Source organism: Capricornis sumatraensis, chromosome 23 (assembly GCF_032405125.1).
Source record: "Capricornis sumatraensis isolate serow.1 chromosome 23, serow.2, whole genome shotgun sequence".
Classification (NCBI taxonomy): domain Eukaryota; kingdom Metazoa; phylum Chordata; class Mammalia; order Artiodactyla; family Bovidae; genus Capricornis; species Capricornis sumatraensis.
In genome coordinates, this window is record NC_091091.1 from 24,149,093 (window position 1) to 24,175,086 (window position 25,994).

Here is a 25,994-nt window from a genome sequence, read left to right on the forward strand (position 1 = left end):
TCTAGATTTTATTTCTTCCAAATGCATAGAAAGTCAAAGTGAAGTCACTCAGTCGTGTGCAACTCTGCAACCCAATAGTCTAGCCTACCAGGCTCCTCAGTCCATGGGATTTTCCAGGCAAGAATACTGGAGTGGGGTGCCATTTCCTTCTCCAGGGGATCTTCCCAACTCAGGGATCGAACCCAGGTCTCCTGCATTGCAGGCAGATGCTTTACCCTCTGAGCCACCAGGGAAGCCCATATCCAAATGCATATGTTATGCCTTTTATTTTTACACACACACTTAAACACTCTGTTTTACAGTTTAATTCCCACACACATCAAGCAACATGTCTCACTGCTGCAGAGGATCACTGGTACCCACTAACTAATTTCGAGTCTTCCTATCTTGATGGGAATTCAGTTCAGTTCAGTTGTTCAGTCGTGTCCAGCTTTTTGCAACCCCATGAACTGCAGCACACCAGGCCTCCCTGTCCATCACCAACTCCCAGAGTCCACCCAAACCCATGTCCATCGAGTCGGTGATGCCATCCAACAATCTCATCCTCTGTCGTCCCCTTCTCCTCCTGCCCTCAATCTTTCCCAGCATCAGGGTCTTTTCAAATGAGTCAGCTTTTCGCATGAGGTGGCCGAAGTACTGGAGTTTCAGCTTCAACATCAGTCCTTCCAATGAACACCCAGGACTGACCTCCTTTAGGATGGACTGGTTGGATCTCCCTGCAGTCCAAGGGACTCTCAAGAGTCTTCTCCAACACCAATTAATAGAGTCAAATCAATTTGTTATGAAATACTTTGTTTCCTTCATATAAACACATTCATCAGAGAATTTCCATGAAGGTGAAATCAGGACCTGATGGGCCAGTGACTGGGAGTTTATTCAGTAAATGCTCAGCTTGTTTTCACTTGTGGATCAGTTAACCAAAGACTCACATGCAGTATGTATCATAAGCTCCCAAGCAGGCAATTATTAACTAGCATTAGTAAGTTTAAAGCAAGAAACATTTACTGAGCATAAAATTTTTAAAGCTAGAAGAAGCATTAAAGATCTTTAATCTCATCATTTTATAGCTAAAGAAACCACCACCCAGAGAGGCTAACTGGCCTCCCCAGGATCACAACAAAACTTGAACTCAGCTCTTCCAACTCTGACTCCAATTGCTTTAATGCTTTCCCATTGTTTAGAACTAATTTCAGAGCAGCATTATAAGCTTGTGTTTTGTCATCTTCACTATGTTTCTAGGTTCACTGTATCATAAATAAACAATATATATGATTTCTAGACACTTACATTTTTAAAGTAGATTAGTTGTGTGCATTTCTTTTTGACCTTGGTTATTAAAATTATGTATAAATATTCAATATAAATGTTTTGGTTCCTTGAAGTATACTACCAGTATAAATATGGCTTATTTTTCTTTCTGATAGATTTGCACCCAGTAAGTGATCAAAACAGAAAACTTATGGGGGTCTAAAATGAGTTACACTGTCTACAGTGGGATGGACTGAAGATTACACCTTGCCAAGACAGATGGGCTGTCAGCTCATGTGTTTATGTCATATTGAGCTCCAGGACTGTGTGAAATATAAATATGCATTCAATGAAACTGATAAGAAAGGACAGTTTACACTGCATGAAGCTGTTCAACACACTCTGGATGATCATTAAAACCCCTTTGTGTAAACCACATCAAGAATGTAGAAGTCTAACTGGTGTTCTCAACGAACATAACAAGCAAACAGAAACAGCAGAATGAAAGATTTGGAATTTGGAAAAGGCAGTACCCGTGTTTTAAACTCAAGAATACAAAAATCAGCACATTCTGTGAAGTTCAAGGTTCATCCTTTACATCCTTCTAGGAATGTGACACTAATTGGCAGGAAGGTGTGGTTTTCACCTGAAGTGATAAAAATTTGTGAATATCATAAATTAAATGATTCAACTATACAGTTTTTTTGCTTTGGGAATTCAGTTTTTAATTTTTCATCTTTTACACTCTAACTTTCCAAAATTTTGTTCTATAGTACAAACAGTAGTCATAATATTTGTTCTTACATTTTTTTTTCATAATGTAAACAACAAATTGGAAAAAAAAATGCTATCTAGTGACCTACTATCAGGAAAATATCACCAACCTACTTAAAAGCCAACTACTGATAACAATAATTAACATTCAAAATACTCAATATTCAGTATCAATCTTCTTCAAAATATTAATGCTTACTGAACCACTGAAATGCTACCTAATCTGGATTAGCTTTCTTACACAGGAAAGAATGGAAGCAGAATAATTCTTTCGTCTGCTTTACAAAAACTTATCTGTATAAACTAATTTAACCATCTCAGAACAGATGAGTAAGTGAGCTGTCACAGATTTCCTAGAGTTCCTATGCAATTTTTTTATCACTGTCAGTAAACCAGCATTTCTACTGATTCCTGGCTTTCCCAAGACAGAAGCAGAGATGGTTCTAGTGCAGCACAGATGTTTCTATCCTCTAAGTATAAACTTCTAATTTCTGTCTAAAACCAAATGATTCCTAATTACAATACCTACTTCCAAGTATCTCAGCTACTTAAGGTTCAGGTAGCCATTAAAATTTAGAAACAGCCATTTAACTGAATCTATTAAAAGTGGCAAATAAACTGAGAATACTTTACTCTTTAAACTTTTAAAGGAAAAATGATTTAAAGGAAATTTTAAAGTCTTAATATAAGAAAATGCTGTTAATATCCAGAATTATTTACATTCAAGTCTAACACAGTAATCAGTAGGCACAACTCTAAAACTCTATTTAAAAATTATAATCAGTTTCTGGTAAATGATAATTAAGAATTGTATTATCAATAACTAAGGCACAATCTTTTAGCTGAAGACTTTCTGCTCTTGAGGACTTTTATTAGTAGATATAAGATAAAAGAAGTAAATATAAGAAGCAGTAAAAAAAAAAATTTTATTTTAAAGCAGCAACAGCAATGTGGTTAAAAGTCTGGCAATTAGAAGTCTAGACTTTGGACTGAGTTTGAACCATGAACTAGCTATGTGATCTAGGGTAAATTACCTAACCACTCTGCACACTAATTTCATAATCTGTAAAATGAAGATATTACATGCCCACTGTATACAGCTGTTTGGAGAATTAAGCTGATAAAATAGGACTTCCCTGGTGGGCCAGAGGTTAGGAATCCGCCAATGCAGGGGACACAGGTTCGATCTCTGGTCTGGGAAGATCCCATATGCCACAGAGCAACTAGTTCCATGCACCTCCACTACTGAGCCCAAGAGCCCTCAAGCTTGTGCTTCACAAGAAATGCTTCCCAATGACAAGGAAGAGTAGCCCCTGCTTGCCACAACTAGAGAAAGCCCAGATGCATGGCAACGAAAAGCCAGTGCAGCCAAAAATTTAAAAAGAATAAATAAAATAAATAGACCAAATACTTACCGATGATAGGCTTCTCGCCGATACTTTTTCAGGGCATGTTTATCCATGTTAGCAGGCATATCTGCTGCATTCTGTAACCGATCACTCCAGGAGGTTGTCATTTTGTTTTAACTGTTCGCTCAATCCTAGAAAAAAAAATCAGTATTTAGCATATTAACACTGTCATGCATATACTGATATCAGGTTTTTAAAAAATTAGTAAAATTGTAGATTGCAAACTATCTATTTAAATATGTTGAGGGACTTCCCTGCTGGTCCAGTGGTTAAGATCAGCCTTCCAAATGCAGGAGATGCGGGTTCAATCCAGGGTCAGGGACTAAGACCACACATGCTGCGGGCGCGACTAGGTGCACAGCAGCTGCGACACAGTGCCCTACTGGGCCTGCGCGCCACAGCTAAGCCGCAACGCAGACTAAACAAACGCGCATTTGAAAAAATAAAATAAAATGTATTGAATGTGGAAATAAACTGAAAATTAAATCAACACTTCCATACTATGTAAATTTAGGAAAATAATTTCATATAGTAATTTCTATCCAGAAAGATCACATATATCACTTTCAAATAATTAAGCATAATAGTCAGTAATAATTTACTTGAATCCCAGATTCTAGAAAAGGCGCTGAGACCACAAAGATTGGAGAAAATATATAATGTTCAGTTAACACATGTTCAAAATATGTAAAGTAAGAAATTTTTAAATTCTGATAAACACAGTAAATTCAACCAATGGTACTACAACTAAAAGTCACGTGCATTTGACTTCTAATTAGATTATGCTTTTATATTTTTCTACAATAAATTATCTTCCAGATAGCATTAAAGACTGAACTCGAAGAAGAAATAAACTAAAAGATTTAATCTCATTAGAATAAACATTTAAAGCGAGGTAAGCAGGTAAATGTCTTTACTGTATTTTAACTATAGGCCCTGTTATAGGTTTTGCTTCTATTTACAGAAGTTTTCATCTGTAAATAGTTTTAAATAAGGATGAAAAATAACCTTTTAGAGTTAAATCTTTATTAACATTTTATTAAAGTACCAATAGGGCTTCCCTGGTGGCTCGGAGGGTAAACCATCTGCCTGCAAAGCGGGAGACCTGGGTTTGATCCCTGGGTCGGAAAGATTCCTTGAAGAAGGAAATGGCAACCCACTCCAGTACTCTTGCCTGGAAAATCCCATGGACGGAGAAACCTGGGGGCTATGGTCCATGGGGTCACAAAGAGTCAGACACGACTGAGCGACCTCACTTTCATCTTTCTTTCTTTCAAAGTACCAATATTTGTGAAAACATCTGCATTCTAACTTATTCCCAATTTTGAAAATGCTAACACTGTTTACATTGTCAATTTTTAAATAAGTCATCTTTGTAGCTTTTGAAAATAATTTACTGAAGCAAAATTCACATAACAAAACAAAGTTTATAGTGAATAAGTCAATGGCATTTGGTATGCTCATAGTATAGTTCAACCACCACCTCTACCGAGTTTCAAAATATTTTTATCACTCCAGAGTAAAACCCCTTACTCAGGGATTCCCTGGTGGTCCAGTGGCTAAGACTCCTCATGCCCAATCCAGGGGGCCTGGGTTCAAGCCCTGGTCATGGAATTAGATATCCCACATGCTACACACAACAAAGATATAAGATTCCACGTGCCACAACTAAGACCTGGTGCAGCCAAATAAATATTAAAAAATAAATCTTACCTGGTAAGCAGTTTCCCCCCATTCCCCCTACCCCCTGGCCACTACCAATCCCAGTTCTCTTTGGGTTGATCTATTCTGGATATATCATATAAGCAGAATCATATAATACGTGAGTTTTTGTGTCTGGCTTCCTTTACTTAGCATGTTTTCTAGATTCATCCATGTTGTACCATGTTTCAGATACTTCTTTCCTTTTTATGGCTGAATAAGAAATATTCCACCATTTGTATGTACCACAATTTGTTTATCCATCCATCCATCAATAGACATTTGGACTCTTTCCACCTATTAGCTACTGTGAACAATACTGCTATGAACACGTATGAACAATGCATTTACTTGAGTACTAGTTTTCAGTTCTTTTGGATATATATTTAGGTCTGTAATGTTTCTGAAGTAATCAAAATTTCCAAACCCTTTAGGTAACTGTGATACTGGCTAGTACTAGTCAAGGGACTTCCCTGGCAGTCCAGTGGTTAAGACTCCATGCTTCCACTGCAGGGTTCATAGGTTTGATCCCTGGTTGGGGAACTAGGATTCTGCATACCACAGGAGTGGCCAAAAAGAAAAGACTCTAGTTAAAAATTAGTTTTAAACACTGGTTTAAAACTACATTTTAAGACTCCTCTATTCCAAAGCCTTTGACTGTGTGGATCAGAATAAACTGGAAAATTCTGAAGGAGATGGGAATACCAGATCACCTGACCTGCCTCTTGAGAAACCTATATGCAGGTCAGGAAGCCAACAGTTAGAACTGGACATGGAACAACAGACTGGTTCCAAATAGGAAAAGGAGTACGTCAAGGCTGTATATTGTCACCCTGCTTATTTAACTTTTATGCAGAGTACACCATGAGAAACGCTGGGCTGGATGAAGCACAACCTGGAATCAAGATTGCTGGGAGAAATATCAATAACCTCAGATATGCAGATAACACGACCCTATGGCAGAAAATGAAGAGGAACTAAAAAGCCTCTTGATGAAAGTGAAAGAGGAGAGTGAAAAAGTTGGCTTTTCAACATTCAGAAAACGAAGATCATGGCATCCAGTCCCATCACTTCATGGGAAACAGATAGGGAAACAGTGGAAACAGTGGCTGACTTTTATTTTTTGGGCTCCAAAATCACTGCAGATGGTGATTGCAGCCATGAAAGTAAAAGACACTTACTCCTTGAAAGGAAAGTTATGACCAACCTAGACAGCATATTAAAAAACAGAGACATTACTTTGTCAACAAAGGTCCGTCTAGTCAAGGCTATGGTTTTTCCAGTGGTCATGTATGGATGTGAGATTTGGACTATAAAGAAAGCTGAGTGCCGCAGAATTGATGCTTTTGAACTGTGGTGTTGGAGAAGACTCTTGAGAGTCCCTTGGACTGCAAGGAGATCCAACCAGTCCATTCTAAAGGAGATCAGTCCTGGGTGTTCATTGGAAGGACTGATGTTGAAGCTGAAACTCCAATACTTAGGCCACCTGATGCAAAGAGCTGACTCATTTGAAAAGACCCTGATGCTGGGAAAGATTGAGGGCAGGAGGAGAAGGGGACGTAAGAGGATGAGATTGTTGGATGGCATCACTGCCTCTATGGACATGGGTTTGGGTGGACTCCGGGAGTTGGTGATGGACAGGGAGGCCTGGCGTGCTGCAGTTCATGGGGTCCCAAAGAGTCAGACACAACTGAGCAACTGAACTGAACTGAACAAGGTAAAATGTATACTGTATGGCATCCAATAAAAAATTAGTAGCATGCTAAGAAAAAGGAAAATATGATACATAATGAGGATAAAAAATTAACTGACAAACACACAAATGCTAGAATAGTCAAAGCCACTAAGTTGTTGTTATTAGTCTGTGTGATAAGTCGCTTCATTCCAACTCTTTGCAACCCTAAGGACTATAGTCCACCAGGCTCCTCTGTCCATGGGGATTCTCCAGGCAAGAATACTGCAGTGGGTTGACATTTCCTTCTCCAATGCATGAAAGTCCCCATACCAGTCAGAATGGCCATCATTTAAAAGTATACAAATAACAAATGTTGGAGAGGGTGTGGAGAAAAGGGAGCCCTCCTACACTGTTGGGAGGAATGTAAACTAGTGCAGCCAGCATGGAAAACAGTATGGAGGTTCCTTAAAAAACTAAAAATAGAGTGTTCCCTGGCAGTCCAATGGTTGGGACTCCAACCTTGCAATGTCAAGGGCACAGACAGGTTCAGTCCCTGGCTGGGGAGCTAAGATCCTATGCCATGTGGCACAGCCAAAAAAATTAATTAATGAAAAGGTTCATTTAAAGAAAGAAAGTCCATCCTCTAGCCTGAGGTTTAAAAAAAAACAACTAAAAACAGAGTTGCCATAAGATCCAGCAATCCCACTCCTGGGCACATATCCAGGGAAAACTATGTAATTTGAAAAGATACAAGCACCCTGATGTTCATAGCAGCAGTATTCAAAATAGCCAAAATATAGAAGCAACCTAAATGTCCATTGACAAATGACTAGATAAAGAAAATGGTGTGTGTCTATGTGTGTGTGTATAAAATGGGTCGTTGTTTTCGCTAAGATCTGTACAACTCTTCTGCGACCTCATGGGCTGTAGCCCACCAGGCTCCTCTATCCATGGGGTTTTCTAGGCAAGATACTGGAGTGGGTTGCCATTTCCTTCTTCAAGGAATCTCCACAACCCAGTGATGTAACCCACATCTCTTGCATTGGCAGGAGGATTCTTTATCACTGAGGCACCAGGGAAGCCTATTTCACATGCTAGCAAGGTTATCCTCAGAGTCTTTCAAGGTAGGCTTCAGCAACATGTGAACCAAGAACTTTCAGATATACAAGTTGGGTTTCAAAGGGACAGAGGAACCAGGGATCAAACTGCCAACATTTGCTGGATCACGGAGAAAGCAAGGGACTTTCAGAAAAACATCCACTTCTGTTTCACTGACTATGCTAAAGCCTTTGACTGTGTGCATCACAACCAACTGTGGAAAATTCTTAAAAAGATGGGAGTTCCAGACCTCCTTACCTGTCTCCTGAGAAACCTGTATGTGGGTCAAGAAGCTACTTGAAAATCGGACACAGAACAACAGACTGGTTCAAAACTGGAAAGGTGTATGACAAGGCTGTATATTGTCACCCTGCTTGTTTAACTTCTAAGAAGAGTACATCATGCAAAATGCCAGGCTGGGTGAATCAAAAGCTGGAATCAAAATTGCTGGGAGAAATATCAACAACCTCAGATATGCAGATGATACCCCTACTGGCAGAAAGTGAAGAGGAACTAAAGAGCCTCTTGACGAAGGTGAAAGAGGAGACTGAAACAGCTGGCTTGAAATTCAACAGTCAAATCTATAAGGAAATAGCATTTGTTCACAGACCTCAGTAAAGTGAGGATATGATAGATAAACAATAAATCAACTTACTGTTAGGTTGGCATTATATGTCATGTTCTGAACATTATGGTTTATATGTATATGAGTGATACAAAAATATTTCATTCCCTTTCGAAGTTTAAATATTGACTCTTTGTTTATATATTCCACTTGTCTCTCTTCACGGCTAACAGAGGACATAAATGAAACAAAATTTTATTTTCATATTGTGTTTCCATTAAAGTGTTTTCTATCACTCTTTAGGTGGGAAGGGGGAGATAAGCTACAGTCAGGGGGAAAACATTTGCAGCTCAGTTCAGTCGCTCAGTCATGTCCGACTCTTTGCGACCCCATGGACTACCACATGCCAGGCTTCACTGTCGTCCATCACCAACTATCTGCTCAAACTCATGTCCATTGAGTCGGTGATGCCCAACAATCTCATCCTCTGTCGTCCCCTTCTCCTCCTGCCTTCAATCTTTTCAGCATCAGGGTCTTTTCCAATGAGTCAGTTCTTCTCATCAGGTGGCCAAAGTATTAGAATTTCAGCTTCAGCACTAGTCCTTCCAATGAATATTCAGGACTGATTTCCTTTAGGATTGACCGGTTTGATCTCCTTGTAGTCCAAGGGACTCTGAAGAGTCTTCTCCAATACCACGGTTCAAAAGCATCAATTCTTCAGCACTCAGCCGTCTTTATGGTCCAACTCTTACAGCATGAGCCCTCATGCTGCAACTACTGAAGCCCGAGTGCCCTAAGGCCCATTGCTCCACAGCAAGAGAAGCCATCATAATGAGAAGCCTGCAACCACAACTGGAGAGCAGCCCCAGCTCTGCAACAAGAGAAACCATGCACAGCAACCAAGACCCAGCACAGCCAAAAAATAAATTAAATCATTAAAAACAACAACACACAATAAGACAAAGAATCTAATTATCAAAATACAGGTAAAATACTTGAACAGACACTTCATCATAAAAGATATACAGATGTCAAATAAGCACAAGAAATGATACTCAACATCATTTATCATCAAGGAAATGCAAATTATAACCATAATGAGATTCTACTACATGCCTATTACAACATCTAAAACTAAAAAGACTGACCAGGGACTTCCCTCGTGATCCAGGGGTTAGGACTCTGTGATTCCACTGCAAGGGGCACGGGGTTCAATCCCTGGTCAGGGGACTAAGATCCTGCATGCCATACAGTGTGGCCAAAACAAACAAAAAAAAGATTAACCATGCCAAATTTAATGAGGATATAGAGCAACTAGAACTCTAATACATGGCTGGTGAGAACTTAAAAAAAAAAAAACGGGACAAGCACTTTGGAAAACAATTTGCCGTTTCTTTTTTGTTGTTTTTCTTTTTTGGCCATGCGGCATAGCTGGTAGGATTTCAGTCCCCTGATCAGGGACTCAACAAGACTCACAGCAGGTAAAGCCTAGAATCTTAACCTCTAGGCCACCAGGGAACTCCCAGCAATTCTTTTAAACATACCTACTCTAGGTCCCAATCTTTCTACTCCTAAGTAACTGTCCAAGAGAAATGAAAGCATACATCCATATATGCCTGTACATGAATATTCATAGCAGCTTTGTTTGTAATAGTCAGAAAGTGAAAACAACCCAAACATCTATGAACAGGTGAATGGATACATATGGTCTTTTATCCACACAATGGAATACAATTAGGCAATAAAAAAGAAAGAACTATTGATACACAACATGAATTAATCTCAAAATTATGCTGAGTGAAAGAAGATAAAAAATTGAGTGCACACTATATGGTTTTGTTTATATAAAATTCTAGAAAATGCCAACTAACCTACAGTGATAGAAAGCAGATCAGTGGTTGCCTGGAGTGAGGAATGAGGTGGAAGGGCCCGAGGAAACTTTTGGATGTGATATGTTCATTACCTCAGCTATGGTGACTGTCTCATGGCTATACACATATGTCAAAATTTATTGTATACTCTAAATATACAGTTTGTTGTATTTATACCTCAATAAAACTTTTTAAAAAGGCAGGCTTTTCTTTCCCTCTTTCCTTACAAATTAGAAGTAGCAATTATACTAACAAAAGAGTTCCTCCATATATTTTAATTTCTTTTTCTATTACTTTCTTCAAATTATTTGTAGGAAAAATTCAAAGCACCTTCTTGGATCATTCATGGACTAAACAAAACACATTTTATTTTAGAAAGTCAAGTTACAAAGTCTTATCAAAGGTAACATAAAAATTTATTCAACAAAAAACGTGAAAATAAATGATTAACCATATAATCATTGATATGAAATAAAATCTGCCATGAAGTCTATACAGTTTTGTGAAGGCTAAGGGGCGAGATTTTCTTAGATCATCTTCAAAAAGCTCCTTACTTGACAGTTTTCCTATGATCTTATCTAACACACATAAGTGTCACTGTAACAGACTTTTGGACTCTATTCACAGAGCCAGCCTATCTAATGCTGAACTATTTTTCATAACAACAATGAAATTACAGATGATTATCATATGGCAAAAAAAAGAGTGCTCCAGTAAATAGGTTAACATTTTGTTTGTCGCCTGTTTACAGTGTCAAGCTTAAGAGTAGTTTTTTCAGTAAGGTACAGCAGTGACTAATGTTGAATAAAAGGCTCAAATTTTAGTTCCTTTCAAGCAATAGTGGTACAGCTTATACTGAAACAGTACTTTGCTTCAATATAAAATATCCAGCCTGCAAAGTAGTTGTATCTGAAGAGTAACAACTGAACTCTCAGGCATTCAAAATACTTTAGTACCACACTTTAAAAATATTTCCCAGGCAAAACATACATATTTATAGTTCCCTTCACCACCAGTACCACCCTCCCCCAAACAAAGGGAAACCAGCTCTAGGCAACTTCTGAAAACAGGAAGCAGAGTAACTGAAACGGCAGGGTAAGCCTTGTGAGTAATCTGCAGCCTGGTTAGCAAGGCCATTTTAACGTCTGTTTCAGGTCATGCCAGTAGCTCACTTGGAAAGAAGTGAGTAGCACTTCAATACAGTGTGTAGCACAGATCCATCAGGCAAAGTGTTTAATTCACACAGCAATTTGAACCAAATATTTATTTTTCAGTGGTACAAGTGTGTCACTACAGACAATATATAATGATAACAGTAATACGAACACTTAGTGTTCTACTAAATTTCACTGCGAATTATTCTGTGTTTGCAATATAAAATTAGGAATTTATAAGTTTTATAATCAACCATTCTCATTCTAAGAACAATGAACACTGCTCTGAGACTTGAATGGAAAGGATACTTTTAAATGGCTTTTTCAAATTTCCTCACTTTAGCCTGAAATTTATTTTCAAAAACACAAGTTTCATTGTATATTGCACTGTGCTCAGTTGTGTTCGACTCTTTGCAGCCCCATGGCCTGTAGCCAGCCAGGCTCCTCTGTCCACTGAATCTTCCAGGCAAGAATACTGCAGTGGGGTGCATTTCCTACTCCAGGGGATCTTTCCAGTCTAGGAGTCGAACCTGTGTCTCTTGTGTCGCCTGCTCACCTGCACTGGCAGGCGGACTCTTTATCATTAGTAACTGAATATTACACATATTAAACTATTATAGTTTACTATAGTAAATTGAAAAAGAAAAGTTAAAGCTATATTGTTCATATGTACGCCTGGTATCACACTAACATTTTACACATGACTCTTGATAATCCTAATCCTTGACAGATGAGCAGTAAAACCAAGAAAGTGTAGAGGTACATTAGTTGGTTACATCAGTATGTTGCCATCAAGGGACCCTTCTGTAACAAGACCACAAACCAATTTACTTACAAATACAGTCCCTGGAAAACAAGGGAAGCCAGATTCAAATTAATTTGTCTAATAATACTGCTAAAAATCTAAATCACTGTTTATGTCGTTAATAGGGCCACCCCTAAATCAAAGCACAGCACTTTGAAATAAAATACAGCTTTGCAAGTATTCTTGTAACCTTTGTTTCTTCTAATCATAAAACACATGAAAGACAATAATCACATAATTTAAGATGAAGGAATATTAATTTCTCCCCAAAAGTAAGACTCCTTGGGTGGTGGTGGTGGTTTAGTTGCTAAGCCATGTCCGACTCTTGTGACCCCGTGGACTGTAGCCTGCCAGACTCCTCTGTCCATGGGATTCTCCAGGCAAGAATATTGGAGTGGGCTGCCAACTCCTTCTCCAGTAAGACTCCTTAAAAGTGTGTTATGTATAAACGTTAAATGTTTCATTAACTTCTACCTTTTTAGTTTATAAGGAAGAATTTTTTGCTCATTTTTCATTCACAGTTCTTTATATCATTTGCCCATATTTTACATTTGTGTAAAAGACTAAGTTTACACATCAAGTGATACAGATGGCTAACAAATTCCAACTAATAAAATCTCATTTACCTATCCACACATATCACTAGCTATTCTCTTACCCTATTTTATTTTTCTTTTTTGAAGATTGACACTTCTAGATTTAACATATTTGACAGTTTTGTACTGCCAAGTCATTTTCTCTAAAATGCAAGCTCCCCTAGGCTAAGGCTTGTTTTGTGCACTACTGTAGCCTCAGTTCCCTGAAATGCAGACTTGAAATACACAGGCAGAAATAAACTCTTATACCTCTACATTTGGAGCATTTTGCTTTCAGAAGCTAATTTGTGTTCACCTGAAAATGCAAGAATATTACACAGGTTCTTTTTAATGCCCTAAATCACTCTTCATGAAATCTTACTCTTAGTTCAGAAACGCATAAGATTCTTAGTTTGATTACTATAGTATTTTGCTAACATTTCGACAGCAGGCCTTGGAACAAAAGGTTCCCTGTTCTCTGATGGAAAACAACAAAACTGAGAAGAGATCTTGTCAAATGAGAAATGTACTACCTGTTGCCAGGACAATTTGTTTTTCTTCTTCAAGCAACAACATGCTCGAAAATGTGAATGTATTGCATGTGTTCCTAAACTTCCAAAAACAGACCAAAAAAGACCCGAATTTTATGTTCTCCTCAACACTTTACAGCTGCTACTCCTAGAATTCCATTACCTCTGCCACATCACACAGAATTCATCCATATATGAAGGTTGCTTTCAACTGAATGCTCTGAGTAATACCAAACCTTCAACAATAACATAGCTGTGGACAGAAAGGAACAAGAGAGCATGTAAAGAAAGCATTTTAAATGACCGCTTGAGAATATGTAGTACAGCAGCCCCCTAACCCTTATCCAAGAGGGGATACGTTCTGAGACCTCCAGTGGATGCCTGAAACTGGATAGTATGGAATGCCATATAAGCTGTACTTTCCCCATACATATATACCTACAATAAAGTTTAACGTACAAATTAGGCACATCAAGAGGCATGTTAACCACAATAACTAATAATAAAACAATTCCAACAATACAACTGTAACAAAAGTTATGTGAACGTGGTCTCTCACTCAATATCTTCCTCTACCGTACTCATACTTCTTCTGGTGATGACATAAGATGATAAAATGCCTAAGTAATGAAATGCACAGTGTTAGTTAGGCTACTCTTGATCTTCTGATGATACGTCAGGAGGATTATTCTGAATTACTGGGCCATAAGGAGGTCAATGACTGGGGATCCCAGACACGATGGTGCAAGATTTCACCACATTACTCAGAATGGAATACTCACATTACAAAATCTAAAACTTATGAATTGTTTATTTCTGGAACATAATATTTTCTGGCTGTGACTGCAGGTAACTGAAACTGTGGAAAGCAAAACTGTGGATGAGGGGGGACCACCATATGACTTTTATTTCTTCAAAACACTGCTATAATTAGCTAAGGTCAAAAGCATAAAGGTAACAGCTGAACTGTTTTTGCATTCAGCTAACATATAATACTTTGCAATGGATGTTTTAGTAATGATTCATGAATATCCTTTTAAAAAGCTGATGGGGACTTTCCTGATGGTCCAGTGGTCAGGAATCTGCCTTGTGGAGCAGGGGGTACAGGTTCAATCCCTGGTCCGGGAATGAAGATCCCATGTCCTGCAGGGCAACTGGGCCTAAGAGGAGCAGCTACTGAGCCTGAGCACTCTGGAGCCTGGGCACCGCAATAATCACTATGATAGTTCTACTTTTTTATTATATACATTCATATATATGGCTTAGTTCACTTATCTGATGAAAATTCGGAGATATGGGACTTCCGTGGGAGTCTAGTGGTTAAGATCAGCCTTCCAATGCAGGGGACACAGATTCAATCGCTAGTCTGTGGAGACCCCACATGCGGCAGAGCAACTGAGCCTATGCACCAGTTACTGAAGCCCATGCTCCCTAGGAAACGGCAACCCACTCCAGTGAAACCCAGGGACGGGGGGGGCCTGGTGGGCTGCCGTCTATGGGGTCGCACAGAGTCGGACATGACTGAAGCGACTTAGCAGCAGCAGCAGCAGCATGCTCCCTAGAGCTGGTGCTCTGCAACAAGTGAAGCCACTGCAATGAGCAGCCCTCAGGCAGCAAGGAAGACCCAATGCAGCCAAAAAAAATACACAACTTTTTTTGAGATATGTATAAATTCAATGTTTTAGTAATGTTAACATAATAATAGCTAACTTCCCCAGTGGCTCAGAAGTAAAGATTCACCTGCCAATGCAGGAGACATGGGTTCGATCCCTGAGTGGGGAAGATCCTTAGGAAAAAGAAATGGCAACCCACTCCTGTATTCTCGCCTGGGAAATCCCACAGACAGAGGAGCCTGGCAGGCTACAGTCCATGAGGTCGCAAAAGAGTTGGACACGACTTAGCAACTAAACAACAATAAAACATTTATTTAGCGCTCACTTTTTTTTCATGTATTAGTCTAAGCTCTATACATATTTTATCTGACTTCTCACAACAACCATATGAATTAGGTACCATTATCTTCATTATGCAAAGAAGAAAACAGCATAGAGAAGTTAAATAATTTGACCAAGATTATAGAAACAAACTTATAGTAAGGAGTGCAGACTCTGGAGCCATTCTGACCAAGCTTAAAACTTGGTTCAAATGCTAGTTAGTTCTGAAACTGAGCAAATTATACAATCACCTCAGTTTTTTCTACTCCAAAATGGTTAGTCTGAACAAGGATTTAATGCATCAATAAGTGCAACATACTAAGAACAGTGGCTCGCACACAGTGCATGATAAATTATATTTATAATACTAGAGACCACAATGTTTCATACTTATGACTTCTGCACAATGTAATAAATACTTTATGTTTGAAGGAATGTTATAGTAGGTTTCTACTTTTAGAGTCCAAACTTCAGAGTGCCAATTAAATGCCAAAGGCTATACAATTTTACACATTTTTTCATGTCAATCTAAGTATCCTAAATATAACCTACTGTCTATAGGTTTCTTTCTTTCCTGAAAGCTCTCAGTTCCTCCTAGGATTACTTCATCAAACCTATTGCAAAAGTCAATAATTTAAGGCTAAGAATACAGCATTCACTGATTTCAGATTTGTGAAAGATCCCAATGTTACATCTTCATGTTATTTACAGTAAGATATCATGCTGAAACTCCTAAAAACACATCTTAAAGTGTTCACAATTGTCACACAGAATAATTGAGCTGTTTCAACCTCTACACATTTAGCACGGTTCAGATAATGCAAAATTTTCACAATTTAGTGCATAACAAAAGCCATGCAGTCTTTAGAATTTGCAGAGTAATTTCATAACAAACACAATGGCAGAAAAAGAATGTGTAACACAAATGCTAATTGAACACATTAAAGCAGAAAAAATAACATCTAAGCCTAAATATGAAAAAAGCAAAACCATATAACTTTTAGAAAATAAAAAATGGTGAAAAGCCTTATGACATCAAGGTGGAGAAGACTTTCTTGGATAATAAACAAAAACCATAAAGAAAAAAATGGACCAATTTGACTAGGTTAAAATTTATCGTTTATACCTGCCAAAAACATTTGGTCTGAATTTAAATACCCAAGGAAATGATCAGACTCTTCAAATATCATCAATATTATGAAAACAAACAAAAATCTGGGGCTCTGTTGTGGATTAAAGGTAACTAAAGGGACATGGTAACTAATGAAACTCATGATCATGAACCAGGGATGGGGCTGAAGAATAACTATAAAGGTCATTATTGGGACAACTGAGAAATTTTTAATATGCACTGTATGAGAGGGAGACAGAGACAGTGCACTAAGTCGTGTCCGACTCTTGTGACCCCATGGACTGTAGCCTGCCAGGCTCCTCTGTCTATGCAATTCTCCAGGCAAGAATACTGGAGTGGGTTGTCATTTCCTTCTCCAGGGGATCTTCCTGACCCAGGAATCGAACCCAGGTCTCCAGAATTGCAGGCAGATTCTTTACCGACTGGGGGTGGGGTGGGCGGGGGGAGGGGGTGTAAGAACAAGAAAGCAAACAGAACAGGGTGGACAGAGTGGAATGATTAAGATAATGGGGCTCTAACTGGATCCATTTTGCCATGGCTCCCTGGCCCTCGCACGCTCTCAACAATCACATGAGATTTTAGGAATGCACCACACAGAATTGATTAGTGAAAGGATATACCACATAGAGCTGATTTGTTAAATATCACCCCTCCCTTACCCTCTGCCTCCAACATACTCCCTAGAGTACTACAAGCAGGGAAGACCTAAACTATTGGGAGGAATCCCTAACACTTTTCCAGAGTAGAATTCGGCTAAGTCCAAAAAGGGTCCTTCTTTTAAGAGTTTTGGGAAACTAGACACTGCATATTTATTAGCATTGGCGACGTTTGTTTGGAGCAAATTCAGCTCCAGGGGCTGCACGGTTGAATGCAGGAGGGGTTCCACCAACTGCTCCAATTCCTCCCATTGTAGCAGCTTGGCCAAAGCGTTCAGTTGTTGGTGGGGTCAATCCCAATGCTCCATCTGGCACCATAGTGGCTGGTCCTGGAGGAGCTGGGGTGCCAGCTGGCCCAGGAGCAGGGGGCATGGCGCCTCTGTTGCTTATGCCCACAGCACCTCCCACAGCCACCTGACCCATCCATATCTCTTGCTCTGTCGCATCAGGGAAGGTTCCCTCGAATCCTCCCTGCTGTCGTCGCATCATTTCCTCTTGTTGCCGCCACATCTCTTCCTCACGGCATCTGCGCTCCTCCTGCCTGAGCTCCAGCTGCTTTCGTTTTTGCACTTCTTGATTGTGCAGCTCTTCCATCCTCCGCAGTTCTTCTTGACGCCTCATCAAATCCTGCCTCATTAGCATGACCTGGTGCTCATGGCGAGCAGCCTCCATCTCCATCTTCTCACGAGCTTCCTTGATGTCTCGGTCCACTTGGTCCTGCTGCTGCTTTTCCATCTCAATAAGTGCCTTCCAGGGCATGGCATACTCATACTCAAAGGAGCCAGGCTGTGCAAATCTGGGTGGCTGTTCTCACTCTTTGTGAATACTGTATATTAGATTATATTGTATTAGAGTATATTGTATTCCTATTAAATGTGATAATTATACTGTAGGTTTATAGGCCAAATGGCTTTTAGGATATTTAAGGATTAATATATCTTTTGAGAGACGAAGTGCCATGATGTCTACAACTTACTTTTAAACGGTATAGAGAAAAAAATCTGTATATGAAAGAAAACAAACATGGCAGTGTTAACAACTGGTGAATCCAGGTGAAAGGTGTAAGTGTATTCACTGCACTTTTCTGTAGGGCTGAAATTTTTCAAATAAAAAGTTGGAATAAAAATGTAAAACTTAAAAAGAACTAAAACTTGGGCTTCCCAGGTGTCTCAGTGGTGAAGAATCTGCCTGCCGATGCAGGACATATGCTGATCAGGGAAGACCCCACATACAGCAGCGTGACTAAGTCAGCGCGCCACAGCTACTGAGTCAGAACTATCGAGCCCAGGAGCCCCGCGCAGCCATTGAGCCCGTGTGACGCAACTCCTGAAGCCCGCATGCCCCAGAGCCTGTGCTCGGCAACGAGAAGCCGCTGCAATGAGAAGCCTGTGTACCACGATAGAGAGCAGGTGCTGCTCTCCACGACTAGAGAAAGTCCACGCATTAACAAAGACCTAGCACAGTCAAAAATAAATAAACAAATAAATTTTTTTTTTAATGTAAAACTTGGGACTTCCCTAGGGGTTGTGACTAAGACTCCGAGTTCCCAATGCAGGGGCCCTGGATTCGATCCCTGGTCAGGGCAAAAACAATGTTAAACGCCATCACTAGTCATTAGGGAAATGCAAACTAAAACCACAAAGAGATATCACTGCTCACCTGACAGAAAAGTTATTATCAAAAAAAACCCAAGAAATAACAAGTGCTGGTGAGGATGTGGAAAGAAAGGAACCCTCTAGGGCCCTGGATTTGATCCCTGGTCAAATTCTTCACCACTGAGCTACCTGGGAAGCCCAAGTTTACAGGTTGTTTTTTTAAGTTTTACATTTTATTCCAACTTTTTATTTGAAAATTTTCAGTCCTACAGAAAAGTACAGTGGTAGTTCAATGAATACACTTACACCTTTCACCTGGATTCACCGGTTGTTAACACTTTGCCACAACTAAGACCCAGTGTAGCCAAATACATAAATCAAATAAACATATTTTTTAAAAAATGTAAAACTCATGCACAACAAAAAGTAAAGAGCAATCAAACACTGAGAGGACATTGCAATATCATAACAGGGAGAGTATTAGTATAAAGTAGAGATAAGCAGCTGCAAACTAATGATGGAAAAGAAAATAAGCCAACAGAAAAAAAAGAATGAAGGATATGAACAGCAATTACAGAGAACAAAAATCTTACAATAAATGGATGCAAACAGAATAAATCATTACAATAAATGGAAAAGCAAGTTAAAATGAATTGAGCTTGATTTTAAAATTGAAGAGTCTGACAATATCCATGTTTGCAAGGATATGGCAAAATGGGAACTCTCACAACTTGCTGATAGGTATTTCCTGTTTAGTACTTTGGAAAATAATTCAGCCCTATCTAATAAAGGTAAAGATCCTCATACTCTGCTGCTGCTGCTGCTAAGTCGCTTCAATCGTGTCCGACTCTGTGCGACCCCATAGACAGCAGCCCACCAGGCTCCCCGGTCCCTGAGATTCTCCAGGCAAGAACACTGGAATGGGTTGGCATTTCCTTCTCCAGTGCATGAAAGTGAAAAGTGAAAGTGAAGTCGCTCAGTCGTGCCCAACTCTCAGCGATCCCATGGACTGCAGCCTACCAGTCTCCTCCATCCATGGGATTTTCCAGGCAAGAGTACTGGAGGGGGGTGCCACTGCCTTCTCCGCCTCATACTCTACAACCTAAGAATTCCCTAGGCTTAGAATTCTCTCCCACATCTGTAAATAACATGACATGTCGAAGAACGTTTATTACAGCACGGTTAACAATAGCAAAAAAAGCAGAAACCCCTACATGTTCATAAACAAACTGGATTATCCACATAATGCAGTATTATAGAGCAATTAAGATGAATGAACTAAAGATATATCTAGCAACATGGATATGCAGCAAAAACCATGTTAAACAACATCACTAATTATTAGGGAAATGCAAGTTAAAACCACAAGGAGATATCACTGCTTATCTGGCAGAAAAGTTATTATCAAAAAAAAAAAAAAAAACAAGAAATAACAAGTGCTGGTGAGGATGTGGAGAGAAGGAACCCTCATATACTGTTGGTGGAAACATAAATTGGTACAGCCACTATGGAAGACAGTATGAACATCCCTCAAAAAATTAAGAACAGAACTACCATATGATCCGGCTTCTAAGGATATTTATCCAAAGAATATGAAAACACTAATCTGAAAAAAGATACATGCACACCCCTATGTTCATTCTGGTATTATTCACAATAGCCAGGATTGCAATCAATGGATGAAAAGATGTGGTATATAATACATATATACACAATGGAATAGTACTCAGTCATGAGACAATGAAATCTTGACACTTGCACTAACACTGATGGACATCAAGGATATTATGCTAAGTGAAACAAGCCAGATGGAGAAAGACAAATACCATATGATTTCACTCATATGTGGACTATAAAAAACTAATAAACAAACAATAAATAAACCAACTCAAACAAAAACACAGATAGAAAAGAGTACTAGTGACCACAGGGGCAGTGGCAGAGGAAAAGGGAAATGGGTAAAGGTGATCGATGGACACTACATTTTTGGTGGTGAGCAAAGTGTATACAGAATTGGAAATACTATATTCGTGAAACTTATATAATGCTATAAATCAATGCACATCGATAAAATAAATTTTAAAAAGAACAGCCTCAATATTGGGATAGACCTGGAAACACAGGCTCGGCTAGAAGTCAAACATAGCCCCCCTCCAAAAAACATTCTCCCCCCAAAAATCTTCATATGGGAACTTCCCTGGTGGTCCAGTGATTAAAGAGTTCGCCTGCCAATGAAGGGGACACCATTTCGATCCCTGGTCCAGGAAGTTTCCATATGCCATGGGGCAACTAAGCCAGTGTGCCACAACTACTGAGCATGCTCTCTGCAACAAAAGAAGCCACCACGACAAGAAGCATTTGTACCGCTAGAGAGGAGCCCCGGCTCGCCACAACTAGAGAAAGCCCAAGCACAGCAATGAAGACCCAGCACAGCCAAATAAACCAATCAAAAAATTGAAAAAAATCTTCATATGAGCTTCTTTCATCAATGCTTTATCATAAAATATCTTCAAAAATATAGACAATGAATCAAAAACAAGTTTTTTATTGTGCATAGTACATTAAATAAGAGAATCATGTGCGTAACACATTAAACAAGAGCATATACCCTTCTATGGATACGCACATATTAGTAAAAGTATACAAATATAATGGGAATAATTACCAAATTCATGAAAGGGCAAAAGAGAGGAACAGTATCAGCAAGGGTTCATACAAGCCTTAACTGCATTGGTAATTTTATCCCTTTGAAAAACACAGCAAATTGAAAAGAGAGACTACACAATTAGAACATGGACTAATATGGGGGGGGAGAGAAACACTAAATATGAACTGTAATTAAGATGATTCCATTATATTCTGTATTTTAAAATATTTCATGTTTTTAAATAAATTTAAAATATTAAAGAAATCCCATTAAATTGAACCAAGAAGCATTAAAAAACATGTACTCCATGGACATCTGAAAGGGAAACATACCAACACAGTGGTCCCTCAGAATCCATGGGGGCACTGGTTCTAGGACACACACCCCCTCGTCACAGGGTTCTAGGACACACACCCCCTGGTCACAGACACCAAAATTCCCAGATATAAGGAGCTCAAACTCCTTATATAAAATGGCACAGTACAGTAGTCCTTCTGATTTTTCCCCATTTGCAGCCAGATACGACAGGCCTACTATATCCAACAAATTTGCTGATTTGTTTATTTTTGCTGCTGTTAAGTCATGTCCAACTCTCTGGGACCTCATGGATGCCAGGCTTCTCTGTCCTCCACTATCCTCTGGAACTTGCATGTATATTTTATATGTACATATATGTATTTTATATATACATATAAAATAAACAGGGACTTCCCTGGCAGTCCAGTGGTTAGGATTCTGCACTTCCACTGCAGGGGCCACGGAGTCAGTCCCTGGTCGGGGAACAAGGAACTCACAGTATATATTCAACCATTAAACTTCAGGCACCAGATTTCAACCTTCTCTTTCCAAGGAGACCCTGACACAGCAGGCTTTTTCATCTCACGCTCTTGATAATGCTTTCCAACCAAAAGAAACACACAAAAGAACAAATAGTTCAACACTGAGTCAATTTAATTCTGATTCTGTATTTCACCAAAATGGGGGGTCATTTTGCTGCTCTGCTTGCCATTTTGCTGGCTGGGCGGGACACAGTACTGCTAAAGTTCTTTTTCATGAAAAGGAAAACAGCCACTGCAAACTTTGGTAACCAATCATAGGACACAAATTTCACATGATATTTGCTTTAAGGTAATTGCTTCAAATGGTAAAAAGTTAACATAACATTTACTCTGTTCAAATGACAAGGACTTAACACTCCATAACAATTTGCTATCAATTTCCTTAAGACAAGTAACTTTTTCAGGGCTAAACTTTCAAAATGAAACGAACACCAGCTTCTTGTAAATAAGGGCTATCTTGCTTCATTAATCCTGCTCTATCTGCAAGAAACCCATGTAACCTATCTTGTGAATAGTTTACTCGAATTTCTCTCTCCAGTTTTACTTCATACTATTGATCCACCAAACTCTTTGTTTTAGTGAGAGCAATCTATTCAGCAAACCTTCAATATATCCACTTTTGCATTTTTTCCATACTCTCAAGCGTCACTTTCTGTTTTCCCTGATGCCACCAACCAACAGTAATCTCTCCATTTTGAACCAAATAAATAAACAAATAAATACACACACTAATAGCTAATATTTATAGAGAATTTAATGGGTGCTAGTGTTACTTCAATGGAATTATCCCACTGAACCCACACAACTCTGTGAAATTTGTTCTATTTTTACCCTTTTTCATGGTGAGAGAAACTGAGTGAAGTTCTCTTAAGGTTAATTCTCCAAGGGTGCATAAATGGTATAGCAAGCCAGGTCTCAAACACAGACTCCAAAACCTAGGCCCTTAAACATATGTGATGCCATCTCCTGGCTCAATGCCTGTGTACTGACCACCTTTACTGCTCATACATCATTTAATATATGTCCTGGAGATATTTAACATTTTGTGTTCCGACACGTTGCCTAAGCAGCTCAAAATACTACATTCATTCAACAAAAATTTACTGAGAGCCTATATGCCAGGCACCAGTGACTACTAGGCATAAAATCATGTTATGGAGCCTTCACAAAAGAAAAGTAGATGAATTCTCTAGATACATGGATGACATCCAGATACGTGGGGAAGTGCAAAATTTAAAATATGTAAAAGGAATTATAACTACATTAAAAGTTATATTTACATAAAAACTGGAAAAGGGGCATCCCTGGTGGTCCAGTGGTTAAGAATCTGCCCTTCAATGCAAGGGACGCTGGTTCGATCCCTGGTCCCGCGGGAAGATCCCACATGCTTCAGTGTAACTAAGCCCTGTTCACCACAACTACTGAGCCCACGTGCCACAACTAGTTAAGTCCACTGTGGCTGTGCTCCACAACAAGAGAAGCTGCTCATCAGAACTGGAGAGTAGCCCCTGTCTGACACAGCTGGAGAAAAACCCATACGGCAGTGAAGACCCACCACAGCCAAAAAATAAATAAATCTTAAAAAAATAAAAGAACTATAAAAGATATTTGTCACAAATAATGTGATAAAGTTGGGGGATTTTTTAACTATTAAATTTTGCTTTGCAGTAAGAAAGACAAGCAATAAAAAGATGTACTTTAAAAACAAGTTTTATGCCCTCTCTACCTCATTAAGCAGTAGAAATTAGAAATAGCCTAGAGGCAGATGAACGTTCAGCCAACATTCCACTTACTCTGGCTTTCTTTAGGAAGCTACAACCTGAAATAACTAATCAGGTTTGCAGATACCCTTTGTAAATACCTATATAAATCTTCTTACAATTATAAACTTTTGGAAATCTGTAGCCAATTATAAATTTTCAAACAATGGAATCAAATCTTGGAGCTGAATGAACCCTTGCCGAGCATCTCCTTAGGCTCTCTCATTTTACAGATTAGTTGATCATTAAATTCTAAAATCTAAATTCTGGGTTGATGAGAATAATGCAGCAAGCTATACCAAAATGTAGTGGCTTATACTGCAATAGAAAAGCATTTCCAAAATAAAGTTTATGCACACTAGCATCAGCCCAGCATGTGGAGTTCTGCTTTTAATTACAAGCTGTGTCTTCTTGAACTTAACCTCTTCAGGCCTGGATGCCTTCATCTGGAAAAATTCTAACCATGTTGAAAAGTGTCGAGATAAATATCTGAAAGGACCTCAGTAACATTACGGTTCTACGATAAATGGCATGGGTTTGGGTGAACTCCGGGAGTTGGTGGACACGGAGGCCTGGAGTGCTGAGGTTCATGGGGTCGCAAAGAGTCGAACACGACTGAGCGACTGAACTGAACTGATAAATGGCACTCTTTCACATTACAGTTACCAGAGTTTGCATCTACTGCTTTAAGAGGCAAAATGAACAGTATATAAACAATATGAAACAAGTTCAATCATGAAGAATCGGGACATGCACACGCACGCACAAAAACAACCCTATAATGGTGACTAGTCACTGCAGAGCACTGCACTTACAATGCATCCTCAAAACAAGGGCCCAAAGCTTCGCCACATCTGACACCCAACTCTACCTACTTGCCTTTAAAAGCTAAGGCCTACCACAGTCAAAGCCCCCAAACGTCATGCTTGTAACTACAGCTTCAGGCCTCAGATTCGCATCTCACTCTGGGCTCTCAAGGGCTTCAGGGGTCCCCAGGAAAAGAATGCACTGCCACCGGACAGTTGGCCCCGGACTCGAGAGCCACCGGGAAAGAACTAGCACGTTTTTCGTGGCGGCTTGCAATTCGAAGTGAGCTTTCCAGGAAGTGCTGCAAACGACCAAACTGGCATGTGGGCTTTCAGTTGGCAATTTCTGGTGGTTCTTGCTACAACGCAGTCAACCTTGCATCCTAACACACAGCTGCCCGCTACTTCCTCGGGGGGTCGACCGGGAACGCGCACGGGGTGGGGAGGCCCATTAACTTGGCGGAAAGGCAGGCGTCGGGTGCGGACGGGAGGAAGCCAGGCGTCGGCAGGAAAAAATAAGCTGAACTGAGTAAAGGGGTGTCCGCCAGAGGTGGGATGGTGGCTACCACCAGCGTGAGGGAAAAGCGGAGAAATGGGCCGGAACGCGGCAAGACTGACTGCGGAGGCTAGGGCCCGCGCTCAGAGAGTAAGGCGGGTCCCGGCGAGCCCAAGGCCGGGAACAATGGCGCGAGCGTGACGTGGGGCCGGGGGTGTCGCCGCGGCGCGGAGGAAGGGGCTGCTCTGAGGCAGGGGGCGACCTGGGGTTGGGGGTGTGCGGAATCTGGGGTGCGGGGTCCGCGGCGCGCACTCAGACCAGAGTGGCCTGAGGGGCGCAGCAGCCGAGTAGGACCGGTGCGGGGACAGGTGGGGGGCCCTGGCCCAGGTCGCGCGCTCTGCCGCGCACCCTACCTCGCTCCCTTGCCCGCCCGCTCCTTCCCCGCCCGCCCGCGGGTCCCGCCGCACTCACCGGCCCCGCCGCACGGCAGCAATCCCAGCGCGCAACTGCCGCAGCCCCCGGGGCGCGCGCTCTCCCCGCCCCCGCCGCCCCGGCCCCGCCCCCTGCTCGCGCCCTGCCAGGGACCAGCGCGCTGTTCCGTCCCCCAGCTCCGCCGCAGAACCCGGCCGCCGCGACGCTCCCTGGCCACGCTGCGGGAGTGCGGGCGCGAGGCGGGCCTGCGTCCCGGTCCCTCGCGCGGTCCTGGGGATCGTCAAATAACAGA

The 25,994-nt window shown here is 40.4% G+C and overlaps 1 protein-coding gene across 2 annotated transcripts in view; it reads right to left on the reverse strand.

Moving 5' to 3' along the window:
• Positions 1–25,760, reverse strand: part of NT5C2 (5'-nucleotidase, cytosolic II) — a 101,164-nt gene extending 75,404 nt beyond the window's left edge. For both annotated transcript variants that reach the window (XM_068961646.1, XM_068961645.1), the window contains exons 1-2: positions 25,742–25,760; positions 3,438–3,562 (exon numbers count right to left, since the gene is read on the reverse strand). In XM_068961646.1, the coding sequence (XP_068817747.1) occupies positions 3,438–3,538 (101 nt within the window). In that variant the 5' untranslated portion in view covers positions 3,539–3,562; positions 25,742–25,760. The remainder of the gene's footprint in view (positions 1–3,437; positions 3,563–25,741) is intronic.
• Positions 25,761–25,994: the final 234 nt, after the last annotated feature.